The sequence below is a fragment of the Scomber scombrus genome, chromosome 20 (assembly GCF_963691925.1).
Source record: "Scomber scombrus chromosome 20, fScoSco1.1, whole genome shotgun sequence".
Lineage (NCBI taxonomy): Eukaryota > Metazoa > Chordata > Actinopteri > Scombriformes > Scombridae > Scomber > Scomber scombrus.
In genome coordinates, this window is record NC_084989.1 from 12,770,562 (window position 1) to 12,792,560 (window position 21,999).

Consider the following 21,999-nt stretch of genomic DNA (forward strand, 5'->3'; position numbering starts at 1 on the left):
CTTGTTACATCCTCCTCTGCATAATGCATTCCATAGAGACACATTGATACGCCATGCAGTGGGATTTATATTTTCTCAGGATTAAAGTGTGATGAATGTTTCCTCTCTGTGTATATGAACTTAAGAAAGGCTGTTATTCATGCGGATACATCTCTATGTGTGTGTGTCTGCAAGTATCAGAAGAATGTCTTCAAGTTGAAGATACTCGTGAGGAGAATGGTTAATTTGTCAGTACCACATAATTGATATAAGTAATAAGAATAAAGTAAGGATTGACGTTGGTGGACTTCATAATGAGGTAAACTCAGCCAGTCATCACATCTCACTCATCTGCTGAGCAGAGCTACTAATGCCTTATCTTGAATCCAATTAAACAGTGATAGAGTGTAAATGATCCAGGCTAGTTCTGACCACGGTTGAACCAGATGTGTGCAAAATAATGAACTGGAGTTGTGGGAGATTATCTTTTTGTTCGTAGTTTTTTATAGCAATGTTAATTCATCTCTTATAAATTACCATGCACAGTATGTTGAGGAAAATAAATACTATAGGGTTAAACATTTTAAGCATCAGGGACCCACATTCCAGTTGTGTAAAAGTAAGTACATTACTCAACTGCAATAATAATGGGTTGCATTTATAAAAAGTTACGACACATAATCCACAAACTTGATAAATAACTAACTCCTGAGATCTGCAATGTTAAATATTTATGAGAACTTGATATATCCATGCTCTTCAAATCGATACTAACAAAGTAGCTCTTGTTCATCCAAAATTAGTTTGCTCTTTAAAAACGAATATTTTTAGGATTCAAGAAACTAAATTACAGCTGCTGAAAGGAACTTTTTGTGTCACAGAAATGAATATGGATCCACCGGCTATGGTGCAACTTTTCTATCATTAATTGCCTGCCATTTGAAAACAGTGACACCCACACTGACAAAACAATAGTAAGCACACAATCAAAACTATTGGTGGTGCTTTTAAAGAATAATTGAATCCTTGTTAGACAGCATGATAGTGCATTAGCACATTGGGTTCATATGGCGCAGATATTGAGTGATAAATGTACTGTAGGAGAACAGTTTCCTGAGGATGATGTGTGTAGTTCAGATACTGTTTGTATCTACAGTATTTGAACAGTGGTCCCACATGTGCATGTGCACGCACAAGCAATACAAGCCCCATTCCTCACATTGATGGTTGGTAAGGAAGGAAGAGAGGGGGAGGATGAGAGATGTTAAATGTGTTCCACTATGCACAGCCAGACCCAGTGGTGTCAGCTCAGCTGGGAGATATATTCTCCAGCTACCCCCTCTGCTTCAACTCAGCCCACACTGGGAGAGAGAAACAGAAAGAAAAGGAAAGATGGCGAGCACATCTGGAGCCAATACTTAGGATGGTGGAAGGATCCGTGTCAGGATTGGACCTACAGCCTGGTTAAGATCAGATTTACCAGTTCATCTTGGCACACCTTCTCTAAAAGTGGTTCCTGTTTGTGGCATTGATTGTGTTTGGTAACGATGGTTTCACTCAGAGGTTGTCTAACCACAGCACAGCGTCACTAGAGGGATCAGGAGGGGATCAGTACTTTGAAAGTATAGTTCCTGCACAAATCTGGAGAAAATATCACTAAAACACCTCTTCCAATTAATTTAGGTTTATCTTCCTGTCTCACTTAACGTAGCATGTGCGGTAGTCTACACTGCACCCATCTGACTCCCACACATGTTGCATAGAGCAGGCCGACCCTCCCTCACATCACCAGCAGCCTTTGTAGCTGGCACAGACAGGCGGGAGATGAGCAGGAAGGAAATGACATCATGGCATTTTTTATCCTCGCTTGGCACAAGGAACCAATTATTGAACCTGCATAGTATGAATTCACAGAAATGCAGATAAGATATAGTTATTTAACAGCGTGGCGTTACAATTGCTTCACATGTCTGGTTGTGATTATGAAGTCAATGTGGCAGACACAGTAAATTCAAAGCAAAATACTCCCTTGATAGCGTGTCATTTTGCACTGAATGCTTCCCTCTCAACCACAAACTGAACATGATTAAATCATTACGTAATTAACAATAAAAATGTTACATGGACACTTACTCTTTCTGACTTATGGTTATTTGGTGCGGCTTATTATGCATACTGTGCTTCTAAATCTTTATGATTTATGGGTATTTCAGACCTCCTGCTATTTGTTGACCTGTGGTCATTGAGAATACAGATGTCACTCATTTGACTTTGGAAAATGCAGAGCAGCCAAAACATAAAGTGGAAATGTTAACCCAATAACGCTAGATAAACAGTCAAAGGAGAGAAGCCAAAGACAACAGAGAACGAAAGGAAAGTGTCCTGCTGGCATCAGGTTTCCCAGAGTAAGTGTTATTTGAAAAGCAGCTGAAGGGTGACACTCACTCTCCTCCCACCCAAATCTCTCCCTCCCTCCTCCCTCTCTCACTCAACCATCTGTTGCTCCCTCTCTTCTCAGGCTGCTCTAAGTGCCTTGAAACAGCTGTCGGAGCAGGGACTGGACCCGGTGGATGGCCCCATTAAGGTACGGCAGGACGCGCATCACACCAAGCTCACAGACAGGCGCTCCACGCTCACTCAGCGTTGGATGTTTTACCAGTCAGCCAATCAGTGTGGATAGAGGCTTGTCTAGTCAAGAACCAGATGTGTGTGTGTGTGTGTGTGTGTGTGTGTGTGTGTGTGTGTGTGTGTGTGTGTGTGTGTGTGTGTGTGTGTGTGTGTGTGTGTGTGTGTGTGTGTGTGTGTGTGTGTGTGTGTGTGTGTGTGTGTGTGTGTGTGTGCTAATCTGGCTTATTGAAAATCCTCAGCGCTGCGGGCTGGCCCATCATCAGCTTCCCTCCTCCCCACCCACACACCCACGTCCAACATTTCCACTCGACATTTTTCTTCCATACGAATAGAAACAGTAGGCGTATATATTTACATGGACTACAATCCTGTCAGTGCTCGATACTTTGCATGATGGCTATCACCGCTGAGGCTCAGCCATGATTGCTATAGAAAATAGGGCTTTCTCCATACACACACACCCCTCTTCCCCCTCAATCCCTATCTCCTCCAGGATAAGGAAGGAAGGATGACAGCAGAAAGAAGTAGGAAAGCTGTGGGCCTTTTTTTTTCTTTTTTTTTTACCCCGGGTGGAAATCACTATCCAGCATTTCTGGAGTATTTTCATAGTAGGTGTGCCCTGGGAAAAAAGAAAAAAGTTTAGGCTGGGCTGTTTTCTTGCAGCCCCATGTCTCATTCACAGAGAAAGAGGAAACGAACAAAGAGAGGAAAGATAACCACAGACTTCTTACAGCTTCATTTACGTCACCATCAGAGGAGAGGGGAAAATATGGCAGCAATTACACTTTCACCTGAGCAGTTAATCACTGATTTCTCACTGCATGCTTTCCTTTCTCTTGGTTTCTAAAACTCATTAACTTGCCCATTCACATTCTCAGTCACAAGGTTTCCAATGATTGCAGTTATAACAGTGAAAATACAAATTTGTTTTGGCTCTTTGTGTATAAACCTGTCATCCATTCTACCCTGCGCCCTCAGACATGATGTTTTTACAGTCCTTTGTGATAGAAAGCACAGCACAGAAGCCACAACCAATCGGTTAGTGTGAAACAAATTGAGGTCAAGGACTTGTCAAGTGTCTTGAGTCACAGTCGCAGCACTTTCATTTTCGCTGATAGTTTTCATTTACAAAGACTGCTTATCACATTTTGAAAGAATGACTCATTAGAGAGCAAGGACAGTTTACCAACAGCAGGACTGAGTGTTACACAGTGCTCGAATCCTTGGACCAAATCCACCCTGACAACAGTTTCTTTTGTCTTTTCAGAGCACCGAAGCATGTGGGAGGGAGGATGGACATTAAACAGACTAACTCAGGCACCACCACTCAGGTCTGCAAGGATTCAAAGGCTGTCGTCAAGGAGCTGACAACCCCAAACCCCTCCTTCGGCATACACAAACCTGACAAACCCCCCCCCCCCCCCCCCCCCCCTTTCCTTCCCACCTTTCACCCTGATCCCCCATAACCTACAACCCACAGTGTCCCCACAAACCCCAAACCAACCCCCCCTCCCACCCCCACCCCACGATCGCCACTGTATCCTGCAAAACCTGTCAACATGCAATAGGGTGGATGTGCACCGAGAAATGACCGACTAAAACACCATTACCTGAGTCTATGTGAAGACAACGCTATCTTAACACGTTTATTGATGATTTCAAATTTAGAGGTCAAAACATAAATAAATGAATAAATACAAACTAATGAGATAAATGCATGGTACTGTATGAAATCAAGGGAAATCCAAAGTGATACACTGCATAGACAATTTCCCCTTTGGATACATGTCTGTTGGTATGGTTAAAACAAATATGTACATCATGCCATTGAAATACAAAAGAAACATTTTAGGGGAGAAACCAACTTGCGTACAGTAGCTTATTTTTTCGGGGGTATTATGTTTCCGTTTGTTTTATTTTCTTTTGTTATTTTATTAATCTAACAATGCTTGAGTACTGTATTTAAAATTAACCAATGCCAGTGCTGTGAAAGTTGTAGTTGTTGTCTTCATATATAGTCACCCAGCTTACCTTGTATGCTGACATAAAAAAAAAAAAAGAGTTCATCTATCTATATGGATGTGTATGACTTGCAAGAGTATCATATTCCGAAAAATAACACAGAAAAGTTTTTTTCATGTGGACAAAAAGGACAAAACTGGTGTTAGCAGTAATCAGTAGAAGTGTGACCACCCAGGAGTGAAGGTTGGACCAACCTTTGCTTCCTGAAGGGTCTACCTGTCCCGTTTTAACATGTTCCCACACTGGCATAGCATCACTGGAGCAACGCATGACCAGCAGCAGCGGAGGCAAAAGGGGCCACCACAGTTGTGCTTTTTAACCCGGAAAAAGAGGCCAGTTATATTAAACAGTGGCTATTTTTTGAGCACAATTTCTGCCAGTTAACTTGTAGAATCCGCCCTCCAGAGAGTTTTGAATGGGCGTCATGCCGACTGCATGTCCTCCAGTGAATGAAATGTCCTCTCCATTCCAGTGATTTTGTGTCAGTGGATTGCCCCCCCCCCCTCCCCCCAAACCCCACCACCACAGTTTTGTCGATCACATCTACACCCATTGTGTGTGTTGTATTGACCCGCCAAGGCATCAACTGGGTGCTTTTAATGCCTGCATTCTGGAGTGCTTCTTTGGAGTGAAGAGAGCCTGCCTCTGATTTTGCAGACTCCCTCCCCTAAAGACCACTTTGAATCACTTGTTCACTGACATTGAGGATGTCTTCCTCATTGCTGTGAGTGCAATGTGTAATAAGGCAGTTTCTGTTACTGAAATGCAGTAAAAACACCTCAGTTCATGTGGAAAAAAAATGTTTTTTTGTCTCTTTCTTTCTCTTCTCCTAACAGGTGTGAACACAACATTTTGCCCTGAATTATTACTTATTATTACCTGTGAAAACAGGGTGATGGCATCAGCTGTTGTTGGGGACCAGTCATGCATTAATGAGTATGGCATTCATGTGGTGTTAAAATAATCAGAAAAATTGGTTCCCAACTGGGAAAATTCACATGAACACACTCTCTAGTGAGAACAACTATGGAAACAAAGTCTGCAAAAACTTTGGTACATGACTTGCCGAAAGTTGACCGATGGCAAGAAACTTAAGACTAATACACGTATTGCATATTCATTTTTTGCTCACATGTAATTTGTAACACGGTATAAGGTTATAACTATTAGTTGGTCTCTACATAGAGCGACCTAGTTTAGTTAGAAAAGTTTAATTATTAGCATTAAACCTGATAACAAGTCAGGTAAAGCAATATTTTTGTGGTTTTAGGGAACGTACCGACACAGCAACACATCTGTGACAAAACACTTACATCTTCTCTGTTGCCTCTTGACTTCTCAACTTGGGAAATGGGACAATCCAAGGAACATGAGAATGCGGCATTATAGAAGCAGCACAGAATACTGTACAGAGGTCTATTGCACAGAGGAATAATCCTCATTAGGTTGTGGCTACACAGGCAGTGTTTATTAATAAGAGCAATTGTAGGTTTTTTGTCTTTTCATGATACTTGATGACAGTAAGAAAAATATCTGCAGTAGTTTCAGGTTGGGTCACCAACAGTTTCATGTGTAGCTATGCAACCCAAAATGAATTATTCTGAGGACAAAAATGTTGTGTCATGTTGTCCTTTACCTTTGCTATTTGGAAGTCTAGCTTTACAAATGAGTAACTACTTCTTGCTGTAATAGTCATCATCACTTAGTTTTTTTTTTCTTCCCAATAGAGACACTTAATCATTAACTTGGTCTTTATGACTCTCAGCTGGACTGGTAGCACAAGGATAGATTGTGTTCAGTTTATCTGTTGCATACTTCTTTTTGCATCATTCCAACACCTTTATGTACTTTCTATGTGTGATTCCACCACCTGTGCTGTCCTCCAACACACAGGCTACTGCTGCATCACCAACACCAACTCTTCTCTCTCCCATTAGCAAGATGAATGAAAGAACAGGACGGCAGCAGTCTAATTCAGCTTCACTGACTAATGGACTCAGCTGGCAGCTACATCTGCTAGCCATTGAGAAGCGCCAAGGCTGTTCTCACACATTAGCAGCAGATCTCTATTCCAGAAGCTTGTTCAGGTAGTGGCAGACCAGCTTGAGGCCATGTTAGGCCCAAGATGAATTGCTCTGCTCTGACCAGCCAATATGGGAAGTGAACCTTACTGCCCAAAATAGAACAAAATCAATGGGGCTGTGGAGCTTTTCCACGCCATGCAAAAGCAAATGCTAGAGTCATTGATTTTTCCGTCTGAATTATGTGCAATCGACCCCCTTGAAGTCCTCTAAATTAGAACTGTATTAACAGGAGGATAAAAAAGAGCGAGAGGAATCCTATAGATATTGATGAATGTCCAAGCAACGATTCAAGCCAAAATCTTAATAGTTTTCTGTCTCGGATAAGTCAAAAGCATTTTTATGTGTACTTAACCAGACCACATAAAGGCTTATTTCACACAATGGGGCCTTTTTGAGCAAGATGGCTACTAACAGTAGCTGGAAGTGGCTGCACTGGTGCTGATTGCTTCTGTACACAGAGGGATCGAAACTGTCAGTACAGCTCTCCCTCATATTAGAGATAATCTGCTGCTGAGCAACTTTATCCAGCCCCGATTAGTCACGGCAGAGGAGTGCTGTGGGCTGAAGCACTGACATCTCCGAGCTTCTCTGTAATGCACCAAGGAGGTTCGAGAAGAACTTGCAAGTGAGCAATCAGAGCGTCTGGAGAATGGGCGTATTCTCTGTCACTGACCAGGAAATCGATTCGTTCTGTGGAGAGATGAGTGTCTGCTATCACACTGATAGATGTGTGGAGGATCATTTTAGCTCCTAGGCTGATCTGCTCTGCTTTTTGGAACTTAACGGCTTTAAGGTTATAACCAAAACATTTTTGTGTTGTGTGTGTTGTGTATTTTTGTTCATTCCAGGCAAAAGTAACATGTTAATTGCATTACAGGATTCATTTTCTGAGCAGTCTGAGCCTCACCAGCATTAACAAGGGCTACCTGGCACTTCTAGAAAGCTCAGCTCTCTAGCTAGGACTAAGAAGGATTATTGAGATGTATTAAGTTTTTTTCTGCTTTATCTGTATTTTGGCTCAAGGCTGAGTCAACTTTCATGACTTGTCTAGAATTGATCTGCCAGTAAATGACTGTGGAGAAAAGGCGGTTATGATGACAGGGCTGAGACGGGCCATTATAAAGACAAGGCTGTCAGTCTGACCCAGATTTAGGAATATAAAGTTCAAGCCTTCAGGCTCGGTCTCATGACCTATTTCTAACATTTTCTGCAGGGGAAATATGGTCAGACCTCTCTACAGCAAAACATTTTGTCCAGACACTAAAAACATTGTCTTTTTCGTGTTCCATTTATTAAATTTAAATTCGGTGAATAATTGATTTAAAAACAGTAGTTTTCCTAAAGAGTCATCTGCACACAAATAGGAAGACATTTCTGGCAGACATACACATTATTATATTGTTTTTGTTTTCTTAGCCCAAAAATAATAAAATTTAAAGTACCTCATTCAAAAATGTGTTTTGATTCTTGTTACTTTGTTTCTTTGTTACTTGGATTATTCAGCTTCACTGTGCACAATGATGTATGTTCAGAGTTGGACAGCAGAAATAATTTCAGTTTAAGACTTGTGTATGAGCATGATTTTATGACATCACAATTAGTTTGAAAGCCATAGTGGTCCGTTATGAAGCTTTCATAAGTGTGAGGAAATTTAAAACTTCAGTGCACATAACACTGATAATAGACTATTCAGTAAAGTGTCCTATACTCATTAACAAATGGGAATATTTGAATATTCAATGAAAAAAACAGTAAGGGTAATTTTAAGAATTAGTAACTAGGTCACTGAACGTTTTTGTGGAAAGAACAAATCGGACACAAATTATTATTCAAAGCAGAAAAACCACCAGGATTACATGCTCCTCTATGGATTGAGAAAACCCACAGAAATGTGTCAGAAAAGATTTTTTTCAAAATTGACATTTGCAATATATACCCAACAACAGCCATGCCTAACTTTCAGTTGTCCAAAGTGCACTTAGGTTACTAAAAATCCCCCAATTTTCTGAAAAATACCAAGGACGTGACCTAAAAAGCAACCACAGCCCTGCACAATGTACAAACAACTCAACAGTTTGAGCATGTGAGTCCAAATCTAGCTCATGACATCTTAAAGTGATACTCAGCTGACACCAATTAGGAAATTTTGCTTTTTCCTCGTTTTCCATTGGGGAAGTAAAAGGTCAGGATGGTTGTTGTGCTCCCAGTCATCTCAGCAAGAAGACAGCTGTCAAAGCTGGGTTTTAACTCAGGTGGCACCTTTAAAGGGTAGTTTAGATACCATTAGGCAACTCAATTTTTTTCATTCTGTATCAAGTTGAATTAGATGAATATCATTGTGATCCACTGCTGACCTTTCTGTAATTCAAAACATGATATTTTTTGCATCATCTTCCCTTTTTAGTGATTGGACAGTGTGACTGTTGCTTTTCCCCCGAATAACATATTTTGAGATGTCTCATCTGATGGTGAAATTACAGTATATTTACTTACAAAAGGCAAATGGCTCTTGCCCTCTGTAGAAAACACCCATATCTAAAGGTTGACTGACTCACAGTGTGGCACAATGTGGGAGGACAGTGACACTGATACCAGTCAAAAGAGAAGTCTAGGGGAGAAAAAGGCTGGGTGGGTGTCGGGTCAACAATGGAAACTGAGTCTGAAAATCATCAGCACCGCAGAAGATCCTCTTTCCTGCCACTCACTGGGGTGATTCATTGAATTCTGAATAGCAAATACAGAGACAAAATACTCAGGATACACTCACAGATGAGTCAGAGTAATTGTTTCATTTCAGTTTGGAAATTACCAAGTAATAACAACACACCATTTAATAATCTAAATCACTTTATTAATTTAAGTTAGGTAGAGACACTAAACATTGGAACCACATTTGCTCTGCTATGGAGCAGTCTTCAGAAAATTACAAAAAAAAAAAAAAAAAAGAGGCTTATGTCATACTGTCAAAAAATGGCAAAAATTAAGAGGTAGAGAATTTAGGCTCATCACTGTGACTGAAGGAATGATGCCTATTGGAATGTAGTTGAAATTCAAAAACTCTTGTCGTCCCAAAGGTATATAAAATATTCATACATCAAATATGGTGGAGACAGACATTTTGGGATACTGGGGTATTCACAACAGTTACATTTAAACATTTACATTTCACTTTAACTGGACAAGGTGGACAATGGACAGGAGAGTTAAAGTGTTACTTTGGGAAAGAAAACATGGAAAGCTAGTGTCTTTAATACATTTCCCTCAACTATCAGTGTTGGGCCAGCGTGCGCCTGGACTTACAGCCTATGTTGGATTATTTTTCTTTTTTTTTTTTTAAACAAAATAAAATTGGTAACAGATAAATTTACAATATAAACACCACAGATCTTGAAAATAAAGACAAATGAGAGAAAATACAAATTTCCTCTCAGTTTCTCCCAGTACATTCTGAATGTGTCACACATGCTAGTTCAACCCAGGACACTGACTCCCGCGTCCACTTTAATTTGAGAGGTCAGTCAATACAGACCTGAAATAAACAGGACCATTAAAGGGACACTGTGGAGTCTCATTAACACTGGAAACCCCTGTGACGATTTAAGTCAGCCACAATCTGGCCATTAAATGTCCCACTTGGAATGCATGGACTTGATTTTTAACACATATGCTACATGTCTTTAACTTAATATATTAACTGAATTAGGTAAACTTAAGTGTGAAATATTTGTCTTGCTTTATTTTAATTGGCACAAGCCTTTAATCAGAACTGTGTACGTTACAAACTGATTTCCTGACTGACTGAAAAAGAGCCTCTGTGTGGGGAGACATTGGGTACTTTGAATTGCTGTGTTGAATCTTCCTACACAGAGAATATTGGCAGTGTGGAGAAAAATCTGAAAATTACAGTGCATGTCTACAAAAAAAAGTGAAAAAAAAAAGATTTTTACTGTTTGTACAGTAACATACTGTATATTTCCACAATAACACTAGATAAGGCTGGTGACTACATTACGTAAATAGTTAATTATTGGATACCTTATCTGTATGATTTCAAAACTAGTGACACAGTATATAGATGTTGGTTTCTTTAAACAAACTTAAAAAAAGACAAAACAAAGTCAAATAAATCCTTTGTGTAGTACACAGCTTTCTTTGTTCCAGAGGAACAATATGGTAAACCTTTGCATTTGCTCAATGCAAGTGCACCAGTCTAGATTCAGTCTTTTCTTCTTTCCTTCCGTGTTCCCCGTTTTTCATCCTCAGTGGTTGTTTCCTCATGCTTGCAGGTTTATGTGCCCCTGTTCCTGTTGCCAACAGCGCCCCCTAGATCCCATTCTTGGCCTCATTGTTGTTCATGGCCTCCTTTCTCTGAGCTAGGAAGGGGTACATGCACTTGTCTGCGCCTAGGAACCGGTACATGCACACAATGGCCTCGAAGGGTAGGATGCTGCGGAGACAGGACGAGAAGATTAGTGACACAAGATCCTCATGTTCAATTGAAAGAGAGCTGATGGAGCAATGTGGGTTGGGAGGGAAGGGAAAAACAAACAGAAATTATCTATACTGGGAAGAAGGAGGCAACTCACCTTTTCATGAAGTTGACCATATAGACGATGCGAGGTGTACAGATCATGGGCTGGTCAGTGAGGATGGCCCTCATGGACTGTTTCACACAAAACTCTGGCTTCAAGGGAGGCAGAAATGGCTCAATCTCCTTCCTAAATGGACAGAAAAAATGTCAGTTTGTTACTTATGTCAGGGAATTTAACCACTTTCAGTAAATGTATTGTTATGAACATTTGCAGTCTGTAAGCAATGCTAGTTATCTTTGATTGTAATAATTCAGAGCTGTGGCAAAAAGTATTTTTCAGCTAGTTACTTTTTATTTATTCAAGGTTAATTTCAATTATAAATATTGGATCTGGCTTTAAAAAGAGGATAATTTTGCATTGTGGTCTTGTTGTGAGCCATCTTCCACTTTTAGGTACAGTGACACAGCAAACAAAAAAACAAGCCACCTGCTGACTGTAACCATCAAACAAAGTGAGGACTATTACATTGGCCGGGGGGGGGGGGGGGGGGGTAAGCCCAGGTGCACCTGTTGGTAAGATTTTCTCCTGGGAAAGTCGCTCTCTTTGTTCAAACACACAGCAGACCAATGGCATAAAAGTGACTATTTTGTCTCTAACACAGCATAAACCATCAGCTGCTACTTTGAAGATCAAATGGTGTTTGTGAGGCAATTTTATATGGTGAAAATTAGAGATGAGAAACTCATCCCAGGTGCAAGAAACCTTTTAAAAAAGAACCGCACACAAACACAATTACATTGGGCAGTGTGTAAAGAAGCTAACCTTATTCTGCAGCCTTTGAACATTCCTGTGTCGACCAGGTAAGGGCACACCAAAGTCATGTTGATGCCCTCCTTCTCTGAGGCCTTCAGCTCATGGCTCAGTGACTCATGGAACCCGATGGCACCAAACTTACTGGCGCAGTAATCCTGAGGGAATAAAGAGAACAGGTTAGCCCTGTAAAGCTCTGCTCCTGCCCGCACCCAGGGACCACAGAGAACATTATCAAACATGCCCCTTGGGCACAGAGGTCTCTCCTTGCGGTTAATGATACAGCTACAAAAACCCGAGCAGGCCTGTCCGCTGTTCTACAGTTTCATTAGCATTCTTCCCCAGTGCATCAGGAGACTGCTTGGCTTGGCGGGAAGGTTTTGATGTGGTTTGCCGTGGAAATAATCTTTAGAGAAAAAAAAGGCTTGGGCAAACACAGATGCGTGTCGATGAACATGGGGAGGATAAAGAGATTTGACTGTGCCCACATGACAGACGAGGGCTTTGGTTCCTTGAAATTAATGTGCACGTCTGCTGAAATCACATTGGAGGCATTTCCAGGAAGCATAATAGGTTAACAAAAACTGACTACACTCCTTTGAAGGGGGACTTAATCATTATGGATGAATGCTTGTACAACAAAAGCAAATGTGCAGCTATAAAAACAATGTCAAATGGACTAGTAGTCCCCATAGAACATCTGAAAATGACACCATTCTCAGCCAAGGGGATAAATGAGAACTATGTTTTCTAAAATATTAAAACAAACCTTCTAGGAGGGCTACCAATTTACTCCCACTGTGGTTATGGAGATAAATGACCCCACTAAATATTTTAATGTGCATTAAAATAACAAAGAATCTGTACTGTGGTAGAAAAAGAAAAAAACTATAGGAAGGAAAAATCAAAACCTTATCCATGCAAAGCTGCTGTGACCTGAATACTGAGTGAACACAAAGTTGTTCACAAAGCATTGATGAAGATGTCTCTGTCCCTTGGGGAGCTGTCAGTTCATTCTGGCCCTGGGGCCAGAGCCCAATAGGGGCCCCACACCCCCACTGCTGCAGATAGAGGAATCTATAAGAGGCTCCCCAATGCTCATCTGTGTCCCTTAATTTAACGGGTGGAGGGACAACTAGAGAAAGGGGGCCTAACCTCCCCCCGGCTCAGTGTGCTAGCTGGCACAGTGAGGGATTTTGAGAAAAGCACTGGTTTTGGATGGTGGGAACGATGGATGTGTATGTGTTGTTGTGTATGATACTAACCTCCACTCCAGCTGTGCTGAATAAACCCAGGGAGCTGGCAACCGTCACAATGTGCCCATGATTCAGCTCCAGCATCTTGGGGAGAAACGCCTTGGTGGTCTGGGGGAAGGACAGAAGAGACAGAAGGGCAAAGAAAAAAGAAGGAGGAAGGTTAGTTCACTTGTGCAGTTTGTCTGTGCCAAAGCCCTTTGATCCTCTCTGCCTCCCTCTCGCTCCCCCTCTATCTGTTTCTCCGTCTTCTCCATGGTGATGCAGAGAGAGGCGTCTGAATGAGAATTCATAACAGGCACAAAAACAAAAAAGTCAGACTGAGCACTGGAGGTGCAGCATTTGAATGTACAAAAATAAAAAAAGCTATGTTCAGAGTTTTTTCTTTGTGGCAGAAGTGAATTGGATGTTGAGGAAGGAAGAGGATGAAGGTTCTCTCATCTTCAGGTATACCCTGAATAAGCAGAGCAGGTATGTGGTGTGTGTGCTGCTTTACAATCTGTTCTTTTCCCACACAGATCTGGTGCCCGTCGTTGGGCCCGGCTCTAAAGAGTTGGTGACAACACCAATCACAGGCCTCCGTTCACTCAACACTTCTAACAATACAATTCAGCCTCTCGTCTACCCACACAGCCTTGCGCCCAGTCTGCCGAACAATCGGTTGTGAGATGAGCATCGAGATTAAAGGGTTTCACCGGAGTGCCATGGCTGATCCAATGGGAGTTAGTGAGGTGGTGAGAAGAGCAACAGAGGGGAGGAGACAGAGAGGGAGTGAGCAGTTACAGCTGATTGACCTATGGATCCTTTCCTTATTCTGCCCGTCTGCTGACTTTGGAGCTGCCCTGGACACAGCATGAGCCAATCAGCAGGTGTGACATGTGAAGGCAATGATAGGAACTGACCAATCACTCTCCCACTAGGAGGTCTACAAACAACCAGCAGGCCTTTTGTTGGAAGCGATGCTAGATCTATTCAAGTCAGATATGCGCTGCCATAGTGAAGAACAATGAATGTAGCCTACTCCTTTTTCTTTTAAAAAAAAGGTCACTGAGGTTACAAACAAAACACTGAGGCAAGTCACAAAAAAACACACCAGACATCCAATGATGACAAAATAATTAGTCAATAAATTGATTATAATTAGGTAGGCAGAAAGTTCATCAATGGTAATTCTACCAAGTTAAAACCCAACATTTGCTGGAATATAAAAGTTTTGACAGTTGTTCGGATAAAATAAGACATTTAAAACCTCACTTTGGTTCCTGGAGAATTGGGGTGAGCATTTCTTATTACTTTTGACATTTTTATGCCTAGTTTCCAATAATTATGAGGTCATATAAATGAAAGGAAACCGTTTCATTGGTTGGTACAGTATGTGAGCCTGGCCAGAGAAATGATTCAGCCTCCTTTGTAAACATTTGCTGGAGAGGAGCACAGAGCCAGAGAGAGCATGGTACCAGGTAGTACAGCCATGAAACCACTGGCAGGAGAGGAGAAGTCTCATTAAAACTGCACCAAGAGATTAACTGCATCAGACCTACTAACTTCTAGTGCAATCTCTGATAGACTTTATATCAGCATTTGGACATATTTGTCCTTGTTAGGCCAGGTAAATAAAACTGGAAGCAATAAATCAAATCCAGTTTGAGAAAAGGCTGCTGTAAGGAAGATGACTTCACTGTTTGAGTCAATTCTATAGCCAGGTATAACTGACTCAGCACCCAACATCTGCACTTTTCCAGGAAATAAACTTGTTGCTTCAATATTCAGTTCATCAAATGATGGGGCTCAACGAGAAGGAGTTTGAGAGCTTGGGCAAAAACTGACGAAGGCCTCCATGAGCCAGAATGGTGGTGGATAAGGGAGGGAGTTGCGTGCAAATGAAGCATTAACTTAAGATATGCCCATACCTGACTTGAGCCAAAGTTTCCCACTCCCACAGCAACTTTCAGAGTGCAAGGAATGACTTGACCTGGCACAAATACTCTATGATTAAAGCCAACACTTAGATACAACTGGACAATTTTGCTGAGTGGTCTGAAAATGACTGCAGCTGATGGAGGAAAGGTTGATTCCCTCACGCTGGAGGACGGGGCTAAACGTGACCAACCATTCCATCTCTCTCACACCCTCCCATTATGTCCTGCTTCTCATGGCAGCTCTGGCATGTGGGTATGACCCCCACTGACCTCTCAGACACAAAATGTGTGAAGGCAACCAGGGGCTCGTGTCTTACATCAGAGCTGCCGTAATTGGGTCTCAACGCTCCCTTGTTCCACTAAATTACCCGCTGACACAGCCGGGCCTCCTTGGCCTATGTGGGGGTGCCCTGCCCGCTGCACCCCCTAATTGGTGCGTGCCCCCAGGAGCATTTAAGCCACACAAAGCTTCTTGCAGCTGGGGTGTCAGGCTGCATTAGTGCTAGCGCCTGACCAACAGGAATATGAACAAAATATTGGCCTTTGCGTAGGACCAGATGGCCATTTAATTGGGCTGACTTCTCCCTGGACGAGAGAATGAGGCAGAGAGAGAGAGGAAAAACGCCGGAGCTCAAGTCTCCACAAAGAGCTCATCTGATTCTACAACACATCCTGGAATTTGAGTGGGTTGGGTTTAGTAGTCACCAGGGACAGTGGACACATATTGGTCATGGTGTGGTGGCCATGCTAGTCAATCAGCCTCTGCTGGTTGGACAACAGAAATCCAATTTAATTCAATAGAAGAGGGAGGAAGTGGCATCAATACACTAAGAGGCCCAGACTTGAACATAAATTGTCACCAATAATTCATATTGATCTTAGTTTTACATTTGGTCACCTGCTAGACCAATTTTAATGACAAATGGAGGTTCTCTGGCAATCAGACCTCGGCCCTTAGAACATGTGAATATTTATCTGAAGATATTACACCAGATGTGGTCGGTGTCATTATTAAAAGTCGTTTCTTAAGACAACATTTTTAGATTTACGTTTCTCATTTTGATCAAGTCTGTTTTATTAAATTGGTTTTGTGCCCTACAGTTATGCGGCTATAAAAGTATCTATGTGGAAATAGTAGATCAGTGTTATTGGACACACAGTAGATCAAAAGAAGAAAAAAAAGATTTTTGGTCTTAAATGTTAAATTTTCTAATAAGCGATTTTTCTTGAGCTTGGCTTAATACCATCCCTGGAGACTTGAACAGGTATGCGCTTAAGATGAGACCCAACACAGGAGTAGTCATGGCTGGCTCCACTGAGGGTACAGGTGCACCAAGCTTGAGGAGGGGCCCATATAAAACCAGTCAAGTAGGACCCTTCTGCCTGGCTGCCTCCTTTCTCTGACTACAGCAGGAATGCGGCCTGCGGAACTTGGCTCCTGTCGCCTGGCATCTTGTCAAGCTGATCCACAGACAAGAAACCAATTGTCAGATAAAGTGGGTCAGCAGCAGCTTACCATTACCCTCTTGCCTCGCCTGTGGAAGGGACGGCACTGCCTTCCTTCCTTCCTCTTTTCTTTCCTCTGCTCTTTTCCCGCCATGTCACTCACGAGCATCCTCACTTTCAAGTGCACAAGAGCGGTAGGATTTCCGCGCGAGGATGAATTACTGCTTATTGTTCTTAAACCACCTGCTGTATAACCAGCTCAAGATGCTGAAGATGATTTCCTTTCATGTCAGTCCACTAAACACAGTAACTCTGGTGACACTGGGCGGAATATGTGCACAGTCTCCATTTCCGGCATGACTAAAAACTGGCTCAAACATCACAAATGGCCAGCTGGACTAATCAAAGCATCATCAGACAAATTGAATGTGATGACCCCCTGCCTCATAAAAAACCTAAAAGGGAACAAGAGACTGAATCATAGCTGTTTGTACATGTGTGTGTCTGTGTGTGTGGCAGAGCCGGATGAACAGAGCTGGCCTCCATGACTCCCATGCAGCTGCACCCACTGCCTCCAAATCAGGTTGGGAGGAGTCTGAGGGGCCTGTGGAAGGAGGATAGTAGTGTGGGGTCTGAGTTGGGTTGGTCTGGCAGACACCCACACACACACACTACGATTACCATCAGTTTCCTGCTCATGTCTCAATCCCTGCCTTATTCCCACAACACAGTCCAACAAATGAGAATTTACACATAAAAATAAAAATCTCTTCTGTATTCTGGACTCTTGCCTTTGCTTTTCTCATTTCTTTTACTCAGTGGTGCATTTAAATGTAGAGGCAGCTATGAACCTGCTTTTATGTTGCTCTGGAGAAACTGGGTACTGGGAAATGTCAATAAAGAGTTGGGATTAATAGTGACCAAGTTTTGGGGGTTGCAAAAGGAATTGTGGGACCACAATAGATACATGGCAAAATAATGACGCTGGACAAGCTGAGTGTGATGAACATACTGCAGGAAGAATGTACTCTGGCTATTTATGTCAACTGCTGACGCATTCAATGAAATGACAATGGCGGAGCAGGCAAAATCTCTGCTTCTGTGAATTAAAATGACATGAGCTGAATGGCTTTTCAAGTTCATCTCTGATTCCAGTCATCAGAAAGAAAAAACTCCTTACCTACACCCTAATGTGAGTGTGTTTGTTGAGTCATAAATCACAAATAAGTCATTTTAAAAACCTGTTGTTCAAAAGTGAAAAAAAAAGATCAAAGGTTTGTGTAATGTTCCACCTGCATGCAATGAGCAACTGTATCATGTTTGTGTAAGAGAGGAAAGTGGACAGGTCCCTGTTAGTCTAAGCTCTATTCATCTAGCTTGTGTCTTTAATGAACCACATCCTCCATTCTGGCTGTCGCCATTCATTAAGTACTTCTTTCATCTGGCCCCCCACCCCTAAAGAAACCACGCTCTCCACAGAATATGGGAGAACACAAACAGACCTCTATTAAGAATCTGCAATATGCCACCCAACCAGTGGATCTTGACTCCAAATCTTGGATGTAAAAGAACGTGGAGATAGCCAGCAGAGAGGCACATGAATAGTTGAATGGAGCATCCATTAAGGAAGAAATACACAACCTGTCTGACTGACAACACAAGAGATTTTCATGCTCAATTAGGGAGCTTCAAATCACTGTGGTTTCATGGTATCACTGAGAATGCAGATCTCCGGAAAAAAGAACAGCCTGCGGCCAAAGTCTCAAAATGAACATCGCCTGCTTCACTAGACACATTGCTTAATATATTGTGACAAAAACCATCACAAATGAAATGGTCAATTCAAAGTCATGCCACTGGGCAAAGGACTAATTTCAAATACTTGCAATTTACTCCAGAGCCAGCCTATAAACCAATTTGTGCACAATCACTGCAATTGTCCTACACAGGTGGCTGTAAACAAGCTGTGCCATCAATTCCCATTACTGCTTTAGTGGTGATAGGATAAAAAGGTTCAAATGCAAAACACTCTACCATCATCAGTAAGACTGCTCTTCTCAATGGATTTCTAATTGCTGTGGCAGGCTGCAAAGAGTGTCTTTCCACACCCCAAAAACACACACATGCAAAAAAAAAAAAAAAAAAAAAAAAAGATAGCACCTGGCCCATTTAACACTGCAGCGTGTACTTATCTAATGCAACATATTCCCTCCATCAGGTCCACCTATTACTTTCAGATAAGCATTCACACTCACAGGCCTGAGAAACAGAGCCAGAGTAAAATCTAATACACAACAAAACGCTGCCTGCCAACAAAATGTGGCGAGCTGATCTGAGACAGATCCAACCCACGTACAGAACCCCCTGCTTCCATCACGCAAGTCAGATTTGTGCAGATCTGTGCGGCAAAGCAGAGAAGAAGGAAGGGCTGACATAACATAAAGACCCTCACTGACTGGGGCTGCCAAAGAGCAGTGAAGGCAAGACATGAAAAACCAAACCCGTGACTTTTCTCTGGCAGAAAGAAACTAACGAAGTTGAAATCTGAAGATGCAAGAAATGATGGTCGTACTTTCTCATTCTTGACACAAGCACGGGAGGCAGGCAGGCACACGCACTTACACAAACCTCTGATTCTTGAATTTGGCACACAGTAGAATAAGATTATGAATAGGCGTGCATGTCAGAATGGAAACATTCCTGTGAACCTGGCATCACAGTAAACACATTTGATAACATTGTGCTCATGGAAACTGAGACAGATGTAATGTGGGAATGATACCATCACACTTGAAGTCCTAACACTGTCCGCATGCAGCTCTACTCTTTTCAGCCATGATGGCATCCTTGACTGCCTGTGCCTCAACTCACCCAGAAGTGTGCATGGCAGTTGACCACCATGGTGCGCTCGATCAGCTCATCAGGGCACTCCAGAAGGTGATGGCCAGAGACGACACCAGCATTGTTGATCAGTATGTCCACATTTCCCACCTCTCGACGCACCTTCTCAGCTGTAGAATACACACTCTCCCGCTTTCCCACATCACACACATAGGTGTAGACCTGTGGCTGGAAAGGAGGGACTTCCTCAACACCTCCAACAGGTCCTAAAGGGATGAAAAAGAAAAGAAAAGGGCATCAAGTTAAACAAATTGAGTGTTTAAGTTTTCCAATATTATATAATATAAATATGATTACTAAATGAAACTATATTACTTTATTTAAAAAAAATAATGGTCATCTGTTTTTTGGTCTCAACAGTTTGAATCATTCAGGAGTGGTTTTGAGTAAGTTTTAAATACAGAGTTCCCCTTTCAGACAAATTTGGAAATTACAAGGTGAACAAGTATTCCAAAGTCAGACTGCTTATATTTAAGAATATTTAATTGTGTGCAGATTTCAGTGCATTCATTGTTAACACTGTTTATGATCATACTTTATAGTAGCTTGTATCCTTTAGATACAATGAAACGATTTGCCAGAAGCTTTTTGCTGACCATGCGTAAAATATAAACTCATTGACATCCTTATTGCAGCAAAGAAAACTGGCTTACCGTCTTTGGCTATGGGAGTGTCGAGTTCATGGTATATTTGCCGCACCATCTCTGCTGTCTCCTCGTTGCTTTGGCTGTTTATGTCCCATAGCACCAGTATCGCTCGTCTCCGGCGAACTCCTTGGCGAAGAGACGCCCAAGACCACTTCCAGCCCCGGTGATCACGCACACCTGTCCCGCCACGCTCTTCTCCTTGGGCCGCACAACCCACTTAGCCCCGGCTGTGACAAAAGCCCAGAGCACTTTCAAAATGACCACGAAGAACTCCGCAATAATGATCATCATCTTGACCGAGGTTTCAATTCAATTCAATTGAACGGTGGCAGAAGCGCAGGGAAGGTTTCTCCTCTTCTCTTTGCAACCTGTTTGCAACGAGTAGGAAAGGTGACGCCGACAAACTTGGATCACAGTTCAGTCAGGAAACCTGGTCAACGCTCATACACCAAAGTGTGGAAAAATAGAGAGAAAGCTGCACCACAACTTGTGAGTTAAAGGAGAGTAAAAGCTGCGGCTCAGTCAGTCAGTCAGATCCAGTTGCTACTACAGCGCACAGTTACAGTGAGTTACGAGCAGCTACTATGAACTGTGTGCCTCCTACTTCCTCTGCTGCTCCTCCACTCATCTCATCCTCAACCGCATCTCACTCGCTATTTATTCAGTCCACCCATCAATGCTGGACCCAATAGGACTGAGACTTGAGCGCCTGTCAGGATGAAGCGCCGTGGTCCATACAGTGCACTCAGCGGTGATGTAACCGCAAATATTTTACTTAACACTAATCTGCTGCGATTTGTTTCCAATTCAATATCCCAGAAGGAGATCAGAGATCCGGCTGTCCTGTTCTTTAAAAGCCACTGCTTCTCTCTGTTTGAGCTTTTAATATCTTCTTTTTTTTAAAGAAAGAAAAAGGGGGAAAAAAGCTAGGCTATTTGTTATGAGAAAATTCTAGTTACACAACCACTTATACAAACAAGACTGTCTGACTAAATAAATATCCTATTTGTTTTTATTTCATTCATAAGTGATCTAGTCTTAATCCTTATGTTGGTTTAAGTTTGTGATTGGGATTTAATGAACAAGACAATCAATAAAATATGCACCCAGACAGACGTAAAATCGACTGGCCGATATAGATCTATATGTTCCAATGCGCAAACAGACTGCATTTATTGTTTTTCTGTCTGTCATGAAGGTAATTATGACAGCCAATAAACTTAATGGCCCAGACACAAAGAGACAATCCTTCCACGGGCGCACCTCGGTGCGTTCAATGTTCAAACCTTCACCGGTTTGCAGTGTTTTTTTCCTTATTTGACGCACGTTTTCGACGTTGTACGAGGTTCGCAGCACGTTTGCTGCTGGTTGTGCCAGGGGGCCAAACGATAAAATAAATGTCAGATCCTTTTATAACTGTAACACCAAAACGTGAATTCGTGCATTCAGTGAAAATCTAATTTAAAATGTGGCTACAGCAAAACTGTTTATACAGTAGTATATCAACAGCAAATTGTAGGCTAGTCTTAAAAGCCAAAGCGTGCTTATGTATTCTAAATGTCCCTAACAGGATACATTTTTGATGAATACGATATTGTTAATAGTTTAATATAACGTAGCTCTTCATTCAATTTGACTATAATATCATACGTTATTTTTCATACTCGACAATTTTTGCTGGAAAGAGAAATGTAAGTGTAAGATGTTCAGGGGAAAAGGCAACACATAGTATTTCACATAGTATGTCAAATCTGTATTTGGACCATACAATTAGGCTA

The 21,999-nt window shown here is 41.9% G+C and overlaps 2 protein-coding genes across 4 annotated transcripts in view; one reads left to right on the forward strand and one right to left on the reverse strand.

Annotated features, from left to right (window-relative positions):
* Window positions 1-5,429, forward strand: part of stau2 (staufen double-stranded RNA binding protein 2) — an 86,252-nt gene extending 80,823 nt beyond the window's left edge. For all 3 annotated transcript variants that reach the window (XM_062441520.1, XM_062441521.1, XM_062441522.1), the window contains 2 exons: window positions 2,498-2,563; window positions 3,875-5,429. In XM_062441520.1, coding sequence (XP_062297504.1) covers window positions 2,498-2,563; window positions 3,875-3,910 — 102 coding nt within the window. In that variant the 3' untranslated portion in view covers window positions 3,911-5,429. The remainder of the gene's footprint in view (window positions 1-2,497; window positions 2,564-3,874) is intronic.
* A 4,132-nt stretch (window positions 5,430-9,561) lies between these two features.
* rdh10a (retinol dehydrogenase 10a) lies at window positions 9,562-21,299 on the reverse strand. The gene is given in 7 exon segments (XM_062441802.1): window positions 9,562-11,160; window positions 11,300-11,431; window positions 12,068-12,213; window positions 13,321-13,419; window positions 19,545-19,780; window positions 20,228-20,341; window positions 20,344-21,299. Coding segments are annotated over 7 exon segments (1,020 nt in total). The 5' UTR covers window positions 20,513-21,299; the 3' UTR covers window positions 9,562-11,036.
* Window positions 21,300-21,999: the final 700 nt, after the last annotated feature.